We start from the raw sequence: 16,541 nt of genomic DNA, 5'->3' as shown, positions 1-16,541 counted from the left end.
CCTTTGATGAGAGGAGAGATTAATTTCTCAACATAGCTATGTGTGAATCATATATTTTGTCATTGGTACGCTAGTGACAAAATATTCACCCAACAGTTTTTTGGCGACTCTGCTGGGGATACGATACACATCTAAAAGCCTCATGCTTTTGGTTGAAGTATACCGGTATCCTATTCATTATAATTTCTTTCCTTATAATTTATTAAACTTTCACCAAGGATATGTAAAATGGCAGCTCAAGGTCCTTGGGGGAATGCTTTTGGTCCATTGAACCTAACCCTACCCTTACATGTTCTTCCTGATGGTTTGCAAAATAATTTTCTTAAGTTTTTGGGTGATGGCGCTCGGCATCCTAATGAACACATAGTTGCATTTTATATTGCATGTGGTGTTTTGGCAATTGAACATGAAGATATATCTGTAAGGGTATTTATTGAAACCTTACAAGGTGTAGCTACTGATTGGTTTTACCATTTGCCAAATAATTCTATCACAAATTGGGCTAACCCCAAAGCAAGGTTTGAGGCAAGGTTCAAACCCACAGAAGATGAGCATGCGCTCTTATCACAATTGACTCAAATGAAGAAGGAACCGCAAGAGCCCATGCGGGAATTTTTTGCTAAATTCAACAAGTTGCATAACCGCATCTTGGTTGCTTCTTAGCCGACTGCTGCAAATTTGAAGTGCTTCTTCATCAATGCTCAGTCACCTGAGGTGAGTTTCTTGTTGAGAAGAGCAATTCCAAGAGACCTTGCAACTACACAAACCTTAGCAGTTGAGGTTGAAGATGATCTTATCCTCGCGGGTAAGATAAAGATAGAGCCAAATGGGTCCAAAGAAAACTCTTCTTTTGGATCATGGTCTACCAAGAGAGTAGATACCATGGTGCAAAGGTTGGCTAATGAGTTGCTTGCCCTGAAAAACCAAATAGCTCAAGGTGTATTTTCTTCCCCTTATGAAGACATTCCTAAGAGGTCATATCGAAATATTTCTCCTAGTTATGTAGCTAGAAATCAAGACAAGATTCCTTCGCCACTAGAAGGGCTTGCACTTGAGGCACCATCAACAAATGCAGCAGTGGAGGACTTTGAATCTGAACAAAGTGATCTTGCTGGTCTATTCCAAGAGGAGGAAGAAGACATAGCTGACAACTCTCAAATCTGGTTTATGCAGTTCCAGAAAGCTATTGAACAAAAAGAGAAGACCATGCTAGGTACCATGTAGGAGGAAAATCACATCATGAGATGTGAAAAGGTGAACATGCATGAAGATCCCAATCAACTTGAAATGAATGCTTTCATGCTCCAAGGTTATAAACTTGGATGTATCTTTCATAAGAGACCTACCCCAAAACTTGACGAAGATCTTTTCATGAGCACTATAGAAGAGTTTTGTTCAAGTCTATTGACGATTTTCTCCAATCAGAAGTTTGTGAACAACCTACTAAAGAATACAATGCAATCATGTTTTCATCTGAATCACATGAAGAAGATCATTTTGTTCAACATGAGGTTGCTATGGTTGAAAAACCAATTGTTCAAGTTGCAGCTAGTAAGAAGGATTCAGTATTTGTACGATCAAGAGGATGTCCAATCAGACATCTTACTTGGTTGGAGGCTAATGGAAAGCCAGAGGTCCCACTTGTACATGAGCTAGAAGATATACTTGAGAAAGAAGCCAAAAAAGTATATTCAGATAAGCAAGAGTGGTTTGGTTTCAAAGCTCCACTTTGGAGCAGTAGCACATATGATTCATCCGAAGAGGAAGGTGGATTTTCTCATCTTGTCCAAGGAGTGTTGCATCAAGTTTTTCTACCCTTGTTCATGATCCATCTATAAAAAATTGCCTATGATCATGCAAGGCATTGCAAGCTACTAAAGAAAGGCAACTACTTTGGAAAGATTGTGAATGGTTTCATTTAGGAAGGTTTCAATTGTCAATTAGTTTAGGTTAGGTTAGTTTCCTTTTCAAATAAGTGTAGTTGCACAAGTTTGTGTCTTTCTTTTTAGTAATTTGTTTTGCGTCTTGTCTTTTTGTCGCTTGACTCTATAGCCCAATGGATACAAGCACTCAAAGTTATGGATTCTGCAAGCTTCAAGTGATGTAGCTTGTTCCCTAGTCAGAGCCAACTGTTGTCCTTGATTTCAGCGTGGCTAAAATCATGAGGCAACCCTATGAAACTGGTCTATTTCCTCCTCCGAGAAAGGTTGATTGACTTTGTCGGTTATCCTCTTTTGCTTTTTCATCTTTTGTTTTTCTCATTTTTAAGTTTTTTAGATTTTGCAGTTTTGCCTGCAGGTCGGACTTTTTCTTAGATAGAATTACACATCAGACTTTAAAGTCCGATGTGCAATGTTTTAGCAATTTTCTCTATAGATCGGACTTTAAAGTCCGACCCGCAAACAGTTCTTTTCTTGCAGATCGGACTTTAAAGTCCGACCTGTAGGGAATTTTCCCATGCACATCGGACTTTTAAGTCCGATGTGTAGTTTTTCTTAAAGGGAGATGCATGTTGGACTTTAAAGTTCGACTTACATTGTTGAGGTAGGGGTTTATTGCTTTTTGAGTTTTTCTTTTGTTTTGGCATGTTCCTTTTTGTTTTAGTTCATCATTTTCTTTTCCTCTAGGTTCGTCGTCAAAATTAGGGCACATCGAATTTTAAAAATCCGATGCCCTAATTTCTTCCTCTCTTTCATTCTTCACCTGCATGTCGAGTTTCAAACCATGACATGCGAGGTGATGTTTTTGTCGATTTATTCCCTCCTACATATCGGACTTTAAAGTCCGGTATGTAGGAAACCTCCTTCCCTGCTAAACAGGTCGGGTTTTAAAACCCGACGTGTTAGCAGGTGGTTTTGTTCCTTATACATATTGGACTTTAAAGCCCGATATGTAGGTTGTTTTTATCCTATCGACATGTCGGATTTTAAAACCCGACATGTCGACCATTTCTCTTCCCCCTACACATCGGACTTGAAAGTCCGATGTACATATATTTTTGCATGTTTCCCTTGCACATCGAACTTTAAAGTCTGATGTGCGAATCTTTCCTCCAACTTGCACATCAGAATTTAAAGTCCGATATGCAATAAATACATGTTACGTCCGATGTGCAAAATTTGATTCCTAATGGGCAAGTCGAACTTTTTTCTCCGACCTACCAGTTTTCAACAATATCTCTCCCAAGCCCATTTTAACTCTGAATTCTCATCCCAATTGATGGAATTTTCCCTTCTGATGCTAATGATCTTTGAGACACTAATGATCAATGTTGAAAAGTCTGAGCTCTCTCCCAGCAAATCGACAAAGAAAAGAAGATATGTTGATGAGATTGTTGATATGGTGCTAGACAAAGTTGAGATGTAAGTTGCTTTGGCTCAGTTTGAAGAATTTAAAAAATCCAATGAGGAGAAAAAATATGAATAAAGTGTCCCTTTTTTGACGCTTTCTTTTCATGTAGTTGCATTGTTTGATGCTGCAGTTTTTCTCACAGTTGCATATTTTCTTTTTGTTGTAGTTATAGTCAAGTGGGACTGTGCAGTTGAATTAGTCAACTATGCCCACATTTTTCTCCACTCTTTTCCTATATAAGGAGGACCCTCATTTGTGCATATTTATCTTTTATTATGCTAAGCAAGACTCTGTCAAATTTTTGCCTCAACTAAGACTTTGAGCTTTTGTTGTGAAGATTCAATCAAGCAAATAAAGAAAGCAATTCTATTTGATCTCAAACTTTGTGTTGCGTCAAAGATTATTTATATGAGTTAATGTTTCTATGTTCATTACTTATATATGTTCTTTAATTCCTTGATATTGGAGATATTGTTATGTGGGTAAGAGAGCTCTCTAATTGTGGAAGTAGACTTTGTGCTCCTTGCATATTTGGTAAATTTTCTGATGTTAAGTGATTAGTGGTAGGCTTTGTATTTCTGCTATTACTTGTAGTTTTAAGGATTGGGGAAGTACACTTGAATACTTTGAGCTGCAAGTTGGATTTCTTACCATTTGTGATAATTAGCTTAGTTATAATTACATTCAAGAAAGACTTTGTGCTTCTTGATTGTAAGTTTTGGTATAATTTGTTGGATTAGTTTGTTCATTTCTTTAAGTATCAAAAGTGATAGAGAATTGTAACAAAGTGGAGGGAGAATACATAAACTCTGAAAAAAGAGAGTTATATGCCCAAAACTTACCCACGGATTTTAGTTTCTTGTTAATTGGAGAAGAAATTTCAAAGGGAACCTCCCCTTGATGAGAGGAGAGATTAATTTCTCAACATATTTGTGTGTGAATCATATATTTTGTCATCGGTATGCTAGTGACAAAATATTCACCCAATAGTCTTGGAGAGCATTATGTATGTTGTGTTTTGTAGGTGAAGTTTTATGTTGTTAAAATAATCTAGATTGTGGGTTGTTAGTTATAGACTCCTATTGAAGGAGCTAAGTGCTAATATTGTATTGTAACCATTAGTTTATTGGAATACAAACTATTGTGCTTTTGGAGTGTGGGTTTTTTCTTTCTTTCAAAAAGATTCTTCTCATGATATATCTTGTGTTTTTTGTTGTATATTTTTTTATGCATGTTCATTATCTCCTTCTGAATATTTTTCTATTTATGTAATAGTTAAGATTTGTACAATGAATTGCACTATCTCCCCTACTAGATTAGTGTTAGGAAGTGTTTTCTACACCTTAGCTTCCTTTGAATTAGAAATATATTCATAGATAACTCCATTTGAAAATCATATATTCATCCATTATTTTAGTAGATCTGATCAAGAGCTCAAACATTTATCTATTTTCATTGTAGAATATATTTTTTGGATGCATGTCATTGCTTTTAGCTTGATATTAACTAGCACGTGCCCTTTGTAAATAAATAACATTATCCACTTAGTTTATTCATAGTACAAAGACCTAACATTAAAGGGAACTTGGAGCTGGTCATATATATTTAGGAGAGTTAAAGTAGCATTTGTTCTAGTTTACTTGGCTATTTCAAAAGACTCGTCAATAGGAACTAGAATTAGGAGGGCTTGAGAAAGACCATCATAACTCATCATCCAATGTGAAATTAAAGAGAGTGACTAGGTCTACATTTCTGATGGAAAAACGTAATGTTTATTTTTAGTTACATAAAAAAACAGAAGATAAATTAGTTATAAGAGTAAGGGTATAGAAAAGATAGATCCATTTCTTGGGCCTAATCCACAAATTCACATTGATATTCCTATTTTATTTTACATGTCACTGTACTAGTATTTTGTATATGTATCTCAATCCCGATTTTCTATAATATCTTTCTTCTTGGATAATTACCTCTATACACTTAAAGTAGTGGTATTCTCCATGATATTCATAATAAAATTGAGAATAATTTCCCTGAATTCGTTTATGGTGAGAGCAAGTGTTGAAGCTCGAATATCAAAACTTTTAAGGAGATAGGTAATAGAGCCCAAATCTAGTATGGGGATGAAGTCTATAGATAGATTCCCTTCTCTTTGATAGACATTTATTATGTAGGGTATTTGAGTTTAGCTCTTGGATATATTAATATTTGGTAAGAGTTAAAAGTATTTTTTTGAATTAGTTTGAGATCTATTCTCACTTAATGATATTGTATAATCAATTTTATATTTATAGAAAAAAGATCAAATCCTTTATGTATATTCAACACACGGTTATACAAAATGTACAAAAAAATGAAGAATCCTTACCTTATGGTGGAGAAATTTGTAGTCTAGGTGTACCTCAAGTAATTAGATCCCTTGATAGCATTATTCCTAAGAAGAGCACAAGAGATGGGCGCTTTTCAAAGGTCCATTATAGTAGTAATAAAACTGCAAAAATATATAGATCTCCTTATATGTGGATCCATGGTATCCTTACCATCTTTAGGATATCATATGATGATAAATTAGATTTTAATAATCAACAATTTATTAGCCAATGAAAGTCCTTTGATAAATCTTATTCCAATAATTATTTCTAAAGGGAAAATTTATTCATCTATTAGAAACCCCTGAGTCAAATCTATACTTCCCTTATGATACTTTATCTAGGGAAATGAAAAAGTGTCTAGATTCTTCTAAGTATGCTTTTCTTGTATTTATATAATTTGAATAAGACTTTAATTTAATAACTAGAATAAAATTAGAAACACTAGTACATAGGAAATTCGCATTACATATAAATATTTTTTCTTCTATACATATAAATTAATTTTAGAATCTAACCATACATAACACCATGAACACACATTATATAATCATAATTAAAACATTTTCAAACACATTTTAAATGGTCATTTTGGCGCTCTTGCATGTACGAGGACTAGTTGTTTCTTCAACTCTCTCTATGTCTATACTTAATCCATCTCTCCCGTGTATAAAATTATACTATTTGTTTGATTTAAATTACTTTTTTTATATTAACTATTAATAATAAAAATAAGTAATTGAACATACTAAGGTTTTATCATTTCAATAATTATGTGCATACATTAATTACTACAACCACCTAGTGATACATAGAATCATGAATACATGACATATAACAACAATGAAGTTATAATCAAACACATTTCATTGGTGTACTTCCATTATTATTCATGTTGAGATTATTCTTTCTCAATACTCGCAAACAAAACAACATCCAAACTATACATTATTAGTAAATAAATTATCAATAATTTCATATTTCATATCTTTAAAAATCTAGAATGACAAACACATTAATTATAATGTTCTATCTGACATTGAAAATAGGATTCATAATATTACAATGAGATATCAATCAATACTCTCATCCAAACTATAATGAGAGATAGTCCACATTTTAAAAAGTGTTTTAAGTAGCATTTTTGGGGACATGATACTAATTATACTACATAATCTAAATTCTAGTCTATGGTATGATTGGTTCCACCAGAATCTTTGTTATTGCATCTTGTATCTCCTTGTGATGAGAAAATGTTAAACCATCAACATCCTTGAATAAGAAAAATATACCTCGCATTCCAGCATTGAAATATAGGTTCCTACAATAATCTGGTATATTTGAAGGCTTGAGAAACTCCTTATTTAACTCTTGTACACAACTCTCAATATAATTTGTGATATAGTTTAAAGCATCTTCCCTTGTAGAACCAGGGTTGTCTTTCATATAACACTCGATGCTTGAGGCTGTCTCTCCACGAGCTTTCTCATCCTTCAAAATTATCAAAGATATATTAGTGCATGGTTTCCTTTATTTCAATATTTTTTCAAATTGTTAATATTATTTTTACACTTAAGTAACTAACATTTATATAATTTACCTCAAAATCTTTGATATCATCCACTAGTCGTGTAGTCAATGATACAAGATCTTGCAACTTTGATGATGGGATATCAAGTTGTGCCAACATCTCATCAGATAATGGAATGTTCATTAGTATTAATGAATGGACCAATAGATTTCTCATGCCACTACTTTTTGTCCCATTCATTAGATATTCATCAAAACCTGGTGTATGATTAGAAGCTATCCATTCTGCTTCTTGCATATAAGATGAGATAAAACTCTTCCACTAAAACAATACAAATGAATATTAGTTTAAAACATTGAATTTTGAAAATAGAATTGTAAACATTTATAGAGTATGTACAATAGTATTTCTAAAAGTTTAATATAAATTATAATATTTTTTATTTTTCTAGAATTAAAATTTTAACATTATAACCTTGTGGAGAGAAAATATGATCTATAAAATTTAGAGTAATGAATACCACATATTTTCATTTAAGAAATAGAAATAAAAATATTTTCACTATTTAGAAAATGGATGATAAAAAATTATAAGTATTTATTTGATTGTATCATTTAACTTTCTGAATTTCATTGTGTGAATTTTTTTGTGTGATGCAAAAAAATTCACACGATCAAATTCAGAAGTAGCTAAATGATACAGTTATGGATTGTAGAAATCTGATAAAGTTAATTTACTTAATTTTAATTTTTAAATATATTCAAATAAAATATGTTTAAAGTATTCAACTTAAATATAACTATAATTATATTATTCTATTAAAGATAATTTTGGATGACAAATTTTTTTTGTGAATATGTAATTTTTTGTTGTTGTAGAAATCAACATGGTGTAAATAATAGTTATCAATTTATGTTCCAATATTAAAAATGAAGGAAATAATATAATATCTTTTATATATCTTTTTTAAAAATATAATACATACTTTCATTTAATAAAATAAATAAATAACTTTTACTATGGGATCAAATTATTTATAATAATAGTAAACTATTATGAGTTTATATTTAATTGTGTAAACAAATCATCTAAAGTATGAAAATTAAAAAGCAAAAATCGAACTTGTGATAAAAATATATAATAAGTTAATAATTGATGTAGATAATAATGAGCTTTAAATAAATTTCAAGGTCAAATAGTTAATATATTTGTACTTACACAAGATTGAATGTATTTGTGAACAAAAGAACCATGCTTTCTTTCAGCTTCACTTGCAACTTCCTTGTGTATCTGGTATGAAAATTTGAATGCGATTTTCATATAGTCTGGAAGATTCTCAATTGTGGAAATATCCCATCTAGAATAGAATTAAACAAATAAAGTCAAAAAGTGAATTAGACATTCAACATAATCTAGGATTAGTATTTAATTGAATACCTTATTAAGGCTGTTGTGAATGATCGCAACTCATCAATGATCCCATAAGTGTCATAAGTATCATCAATGAGGGAAATGTTGGTAGCCAATTTTGTAAAACCAATTCTACTTGTGTTGAACTCCGGTTCAAATAATGAGGAAGCCCACCAAAAGTAAAATTCCACATGACGATGCCGAAAGAAATCAAGTTGAATTACACTTGAATTTTTCCACCATCTAGCACACAAAGATTGCACAACATTACATTACTATAAATCCATTTTCCTAGATTGGCTATATTTTAATTTATAAAAATAGTAATTAATTTTGATATTTAAATTACCTTTCTCAATCTTCAACTAGTTTATTAATAGGCGTTCTTTGTTCGAGTAAAGATGCAATTAATGTACATTATTAATAGAATCAAATTTTTAATAAAATAATCAAAATGTCTCTATATTTATCTTGTTTGATACTTAGGGGAATATTTATTGAAAAAATGTACTCAATTTGACTAATACTCACGTGGACACTAATTTCAATTCAGATTGATGTTGAGCTTGTAAAATATTGAAGTCCAAAATTGCTAGTTCCAATAGCTTTTGGCTATATGTGTTTGGAATCCTGAGAGAAATTATAAACATGACATTAAACTTATTTTCTTTACCATTAATTCAAAATGTCATAATAGATTGAAAGATTAATTTTTTATCAACTTTTTAATTTTAAGTAAGCATTGAGATCACACATAAACTTTGATCTTACTTATAAATGTTATTGGCAAATGAACCATTGTAAATTTGTTGTTCAAATATCTGAATAAAGTTCCAAGCCTCCCATCTTGGAATCCTAGATCTCCAAGCATATTTCATAGAATATTCAATCTAAAAAAGACATCATTTTATTAAAAAGATGTTATACATATATAAAATTACGAATACTATTCAACCAATAAGTGATTAAGCTATATAAAATGTTATACTTAATAGCTGACCATTTGTCTTTGTAAAAATTAACAAGCATTTGATAGGAAAGACCTCATTCAAATTTTATGTTTTCTTAAACATTTAAAAGATAACGCGAATGATAATCCCTTTCATGGAAAAGTACTTACCTCTATCAAAAGTGGATTTTTCTTTTCTTTTATGTCACCATATTCCTTCATAGCCCGTTGTAGGTATGTAGATGCAAAAACTCTAGCTTCTTTTAAGATTTTTTCATCAGGAAAATCTAGCTCTGAAGCTTTATATAAATTCAACATAATTGCTAATTTTGTATCTTCATGGCTAGATCCAAACCCAAAGAATTGGCCTTCTTCAGCTTTAAATTTTTGAAAAACATCTGCTCACAAATCCCAAATATTCTAGCGACTTGAAAAACTTTGCAATACAAAGGAAATCCAAAAAAAAAAAAATCACCACCTGAGGAAACATCATATCTATTCAATCGTAGTATCCGAAATCCTAGAGCCATCATGTTGAGATCACCAATAATGTTATGATTCCAATACCTATTAATGATGACATTATTTGATTAAAAACATTCTTAAATCCAACATCTACAATGTAGCATTTGATGTACTTCCAAATAATTAGTATTTTGAAATTAAATACATGAGCACATGTATAATAAACAAAATGACAAAATATACATACTTGTAAATATTGTCAAGCATCATTTTTATTTCCTCTTGAAAATGTCGATCTATTCCCAAGCGTTGTAGAACATCAACAAACAAAATCCTTTCATGTAGACTAAAGTGTTCTTCTCCATTAGAAAACATATCATGAATCTCATTAATTAGTATTTCCCTATGCTCATAGTATGAGGAATCCTGATTACACAAGACAATAATAATGACTCGTTTGCATGAGATTTCACAATAGAAAATATATAATATAGCATAAATGTGTATGAATCAAAACGTAATAATCTCTCATACTTCATATGGAGAACTAAGAGACTGTATGAAATCGTCGCTCCACAAATTAGGGTGATGATTTCCTTTCCGACGAGTGATGCAATCTTCATCAGCTCCTAATTTGGAAGATGCTGAAATACTAGAAGTTTCAAACACTTCTGCCATGATAGATATCTAAAGAAGTAAACAAACACAAAATACACTTAGTACATTAATTGATACTACCTCCTACCTCCTGGATCCAATATATAACAAACAAAATATGTAACAGAGTCATGAAAATGCTTTATTCTCCACTTAAGTTTTAGGCTAAAATTAACTCTAATACTAACTAAATAGATAAGGCAGTGCCCTCTCAAATAATATTTATTGATAGACTGAATAAAATGAATATGCGAGTACCTATATGCAATGAAGCTTTAAGCGAGTGACTCTTGATAGGCTTGACAAGTGTGGTGTGAGCACTGCATATATTTATAGAGAGTTGCAGTTCAAGTTCAAACCAAATTGAATTATTGAAGAGTTTGAATTCATGAATTTTCACGTGTATTTTTCTTCTCATAGTAATTGATATTACCTGTGCAAAAGGACGTGAGTGCATTTTCAAATTGATGCATGTGCAAAAGGACGTGAGTGAGTGCATTTTCAAATTGATGCATGTGCAAAAGGACATGAATTTGGTGGAACGTCAACTTCAATCTTTTGTCTTTTGTACTAGTACATTGTCTACAATATAATTTTGATTCATTTCTTCACTTTTAGGTTTAGATTGTATGTTTGGGGTTGGGTGTGGTCGATAGATTGAGTGACAATCATTGAAGTTGAGGGTTTGAATCTTATGTCTCTAGGAATCTCTTGATTGGTTTCTTGTTTTTTATTACTTTTTATGTTTAGACTTTATGTTATAAAATATCGTGTTGTCACATTTAAAATATTTTATCACAATTAAAGTATATTTAAATTATATTTGATTATACCATTGAAGATTCATCCTTATCAATTTCATTCTTTTATCTATGCATAGATAAACTTGCATACAATTATATAATTGTAAATTTTATTTTTTATTTCTCTATTAATTTTAAAGTGAAGTACGAAATATTGTATAAATAATTACTTTTTAACTTATGAGTTCATTTATCTATTTTATTTATTTTTATATTATTAAAATACATTCTATTTGAAACCCATGTAAAGACATCAATTGTTTTGCAATAAAATAATAATAAAGAAAAATGTTATATCTCAAGCTAAGTAGTTATCTTTTTCCTTTCAATATCTTCTTGAAAAGTCTCCACACTCTTCTCAATACTATCCACTGTGTGTGTGAAAAAATTGTCTCTAGCTGCAAGCACAACACTTCAATTAAGTCATTACATGTATGGTTAGTAAATAAATAATCAATAAGTAATAAACCATAACAAAGCGACTAATTGCCTTCTAAAAGATGTGAGTATAAGATTGCTCTCAGATTTTTTATAAGCAATACCAGTGACTAGACTACACCAAGACGAAGGATTTAATCTATATGATATTAACTATATAGATGCAAGATGGATGAATAATTCAAGCAATAATGAATTCAAGCAATATGGATAAACTAAATATGGATGCAAATAATCTAAAAAAGCACAATGACCTTCAATGACTCCAGAACGAAATTAGCGTGATAATAATCTCCAAGCATGTTCTCAAAAATCTCTGGGACGAATTAGAATGAGAGCTGAAGGCTGAATTTATAGAGAATTACAAGAGAGATGATAAAAAAAGCTCAATTTAGGATTAACTGAAAATAATTGAGAAATCAGGTTCAGTTAACCTTGAGATAGATTCCAATTATAGTATAATTGAAATGCATTTAGATAAGAAGTTCAAGTTGCATTAGAAATAATAATTAAATTAATTCCATGCATTTGTGATAAAAATAGATAATTCTTTTATTTATTCAAGAAAAAGGGTATTTTCAATGCAACTGAGCTTCTTTTTTCTGAAAAGCTTTGAGTTCCAATTTTAGAGAATAATCAATAATTCAATTAATTGATTTTCTAATTTCAAGTTCCAAATTTAGAAAAAGAAATAATATCTCAAGTTTGATTTCTCTCTCAATTCAATTCTTTTTGTTTAATTTTCAATTCAACTCTTGCTTTGTGATTAATTCTTTTTTTTGCATGATTAAATGCCAAATTTATTAATTAATTAAATATGCTAGGATATTTAATAAATTAAAGTAGGATAATTTGATCAAAATGATATTCTTGGAATGATTCAATTAATTAAATAAATATTTAATTAATATTGAGTAATTAATTTGCCATGTGATATTTGGTGATTAAAGAATTAATTATGTGCTCAAGATTGATTTAATTGCCTTTGGTTAGGACCTTGGTGATGTTGTCAAGATTAAGGGCCCATGGTTTAGATGACCATTTTGAGGGTATTACATCTACCACTTCAAATTCAACTCACAAATAAATTATTTACTCGTATTCCTTCTTGTCCCCCTCTTTTATTTATTCTCACCTTATTTTCCTCATTATTGCACACACTTATATTTATAGAGTTATAGTTCAAGTTCAGAAATTGAATTATTGAAGAGTTCCAGTTGAAATTGAAGAATCAAATTGCAAGTGAAATTTGTTGGCCTATAATAGATATTAGGTAGGGAAAACACTACTTGCCTAAGTGTAAGCTAGTGCATTTCCATGTGCAAAAGGACATGAATTTGGTGCAATATCATTGTCAACTTCAATCTTGTGTCTTTTGTTATATGCTAGAATATAATTTTGTTTCGTTTTTTGTCTTTTATTATTTTTTAGATTTAGATTTTATATTTGAAAACAATATTGTTTAATCTATGTAAAATGTTTTTGTTACATATAAAGTGTTTTGTCACGTTCTGTCACATGAATGTGGTGCATCCTCCACCTCAATCTTGTATCTTTTGTTATACATAGTTTGTTAGTTTATTGTGTAGAATATAATTTTGATTTGTGTCTTGTCTTTTATTATATTTTAGGTTTTGATTTATGCTCAAAAATAATGTTGTTTTGTTGAATATAAAGTGTTTTGTCACGTTTAAAGTGATTTGTCATGTTTAAAGTATTTTTATCTTTAAGAATGTCTTTTTTTTGTTGGGTTTAATAATATATTTGTAGTAGGGTAGGGTTGATAGATTGATTGATGTCATTGAGTGTTTGTGACCTAGAGGTTGAGGGTTTGAATTCTATGTCCCTAGGGATTTCTTGATTCTTGTTTTTTTATTACTTTTTAGGTTTAGATTTTTTGTTCAAAAATAATGTTGTTGTCGCATTTAAATTGCTTTGTCACAATTAATTTTTTTTTAAATTATATTTGATTATACCATTGAAGACTCATCCTCATCTGTAACATTCTTTTATCTATGGATAGAAAAATCGTGTACAATTATATAACTATAAAATATTTTTTTTATTTCTCTATTAGTTATTTGTGGTGGTGTGGGGTTGGTAGATTTATTAACACTCATTGAGTGATTTTGAGCTAGAGGTTGAGGGTTTGAATGTCATGTTCCTAGGGATCTCTTAATTGGTTTCTTGTCTTTTATTACTTTTCAAGTTTGGACTTTATGTTCAAAAATATTGTTGTTGTCACATTTAAAGTGTTTTGCCACAATTAAATTATTTTTAAATTATATTTGATTATACCATTGAAGATTTGTCCTTATCCATTTCATTCTTTTATCTATGGATAGAAAAACTTGCATAGAATTGTATAACTATAAAATAAATTTTTTATTTCTCTATTAATTCTAAAGTGTAGAGATTCCCTTGAAATATTCTTGGGGCCACTTTATGAGTTGTATTGTAACATTGGGATATTATATTAGAATTATTTAATAATGAGGAAAGTAAATTTGATAAAGTACCAAATATTAGATGTGGGGTCAATGAAGTAGTTAGCCCTTCATATTAGCACATGGTTTTGATGTAATGCCATTTGGTGGTTTTGTGGGAGATTATGTCTATAAAATTAACTACAAGGGTAGTTGTTTGAGTTAGCCAATTTTAGCATTTGTGGAGGTTGGAAGATGTCATCAGATGTGTGGTTACATGCTTGTTCACATGGAGTGCTTGTTGATGGTTGGGGTTTCGAAAGCCTTCATGGTTGTATTTGTAATGCTGCATTATTGATAATACATGATGATAGATGCTTTTGGAGGTTGGATTTTTCCCTCATGAGAGTTTTCCCAAGGTATACCTTGTGCCAAATTTGATGGATATGTTGTCTATTCTTTTCTTGTGGATTCTATGTGCTCATTTGATTGAAATCTCAATTGGGTTATGTAAAAATTGTCAAATATGTATGGCTACAATTTTCTTAACAAACAAATGTTTTAGGCATGATAGCCTTGGCTATGTAAAGGGGAATGTAGAAATATAAACTATTTGACATGAATGTGGAAGAATAAACTAACAAAAGAATGAAAGATTTTAGTAATATCTATGAGGTCAAATAGCTTATATGGGACCCATGGGTAGCTAATGATACGTAAGAGCACAAAAAAATAAAACATGCTAACAACCAACACCAAATATATTTGACCTTCATTTTGTATTGGATTTTGAACCTTCTACTCTGAAATCTTGATCATTTTTGTTTTTGATTAAGAAAAAAAAGGTTTTAAGGGACCCAAAACTCGCTTACAATACGGAAGATGAGCATGAAAGAAACAAGACAAAACAGCTGCAAAAGACCAGCACAAAAACCAACAGCTAGGACAAAAAGACAGCAAGGAGCCAACAAGTAATTGGCATCCACAACCCAACATTACATATCAATTGAACACTTTTATAGACTCCTCAGCATTCTGAACCAATAGCATCATCGCCTTGGCTGCTTCCCTCAGATCATTGCTCTCCTGTTTTAGCTGGATGTCTTTCGTTTTGGTCTCCATCTCAGTGGTGTTCTGCCTGGTCCTTCGCCTGGAAATTTGATGGGTGGAGCTGGAGGTTGGTACATCTTCAATGATTACCAAGTTCTTATCCTGATTTTTCCTCTCTAAGTGATCCACCAAGGCATTCATATTATGTGACGAAACTCTTAGGACCTCAAGACTGTGGTTCATGAAGCTTTTCAGAGCCTTCTCAGTTCGAGCAACCCGGGTATTGATACTGTCTTTATCCTCCTCAACCTGTTCTTTCACAATTTTGATAATATCCTCCAGATGTTTCAAATCCCCTTTAATCGGGTCTTTTCCAGCCAGTCCTCCATCTCGAATTCATCCTCAGCTTCACTGGTTTCTGTCTCCTCATTCTTTTTCCCCGAATTTGTTTCCTTAATCAAATTGTTTATCTTATTTTCCAAGTCCCTCTGTTTGCTCTGAATGCTAGTAATGTTGTCAATAACCCATTTCTGGAAGTTGAAGGATTCCAGAGTACAGTTACGGGCAGTATTCAAAATAGTATTCGCTGAATCCCTACCCTACTCAGTGCCCATAGAATTAGGGTTGTCTTCCTCCTTAGAATTCAGGGCGACATTCCTGCTATCCAAGCCCATAGGGTTAGAGTAAGGGTTTTCAGAGTTAACCCCTTCTTCCTCTTCACCAACGTTCTCATCCTTCTCACTCTCCATTTTTGTCTCAATATCCTTCCCCTTTTCCTCCTCCAAATCACAGTGCAAATCAAAGTATTTTAAGCACCAAGAGGCTACAAGAAGATAAAATACAATCCATGAGTAAATTCAATCACATTTGAGTTTTTATGTTCATTTTAAGTCATGGTGAATCTATATGTAAGGCTGATTAGAGCCATTTGTAAAAAGTTGTCATCCGTCTTCCTCTTCACCAACATTCTCATCCTTCTCACTCTCCATTTTTGTCTCAATATCCTTCCCCTTTTCCTCCTCCAAATCACAGTGCACCTCCATTTCCTTGATCATTTTTGTTATCCTTTCTTCTTCAAATAGATTTATTAGA

At 31.4% G+C, this 16,541-nt stretch overlaps 1 protein-coding gene across 1 annotated transcript; it reads right to left on the bottom strand.

Moving 5' to 3' along the window:
* Positions 1-6,735: 6,735 nt before the first annotated feature.
* Positions 6,736-11,036, bottom strand: LOC131060558 (sesquiterpene synthase Cad). Its single transcript, XM_057993823.2, has 11 exons — positions 10,991-11,036; positions 10,610-10,762; positions 10,323-10,501; positions 10,089-10,177; positions 9,782-10,008; positions 9,433-9,551; positions 9,193-9,291; positions 8,689-8,904; positions 8,470-8,608; positions 7,321-7,572; positions 6,736-7,211 (listed from the first exon to the last, which is right to left on the bottom strand). Exons 2-11 carry the CDS (start codon positions 10,751-10,753, stop codon positions 6,909-6,911), a joined length of 1,767 nt encoding a protein of 588 aa, XP_057849806.2. The 5' UTR covers positions 10,754-10,762; positions 10,991-11,036; the 3' UTR covers positions 6,736-6,908.
* Positions 11,037-16,541: the final 5,505 nt, after the last annotated feature.

This window comes from Cryptomeria japonica, chromosome 8 (genome assembly GCF_030272615.1).
Source record: "Cryptomeria japonica chromosome 8, Sugi_1.0, whole genome shotgun sequence".
Lineage (NCBI taxonomy): Eukaryota > Viridiplantae > Streptophyta > Pinopsida > Cupressales > Cupressaceae > Cryptomeria > Cryptomeria japonica.
Note: the sequence above shows the minus strand (reverse complement) of the source record. Positions and strands in the feature narration are given on the sequence as shown.

Coding starts and splice junctions, on each gene's coding strand:
- LOC131060558 (XM_057993823.2), bottom strand. CDS start 10,753: ATGGCAGAAGTGTTTGAAACTTCTAGTATTTCAGCATCTTCCAAATTA. Junction 10,178..10,322: donor ATGCTTGACAATATTTACAA/GTATGTATATTT, acceptor CATCATTAATAG/GTATTGGAATCATAACATTA. Junction 9,552..9,781: donor AAAATCCACTTTTGATAGAG/GTAAGTACTTTT, acceptor TGTCTTTTTTAG/ATTGAATATTCTATGAAATA.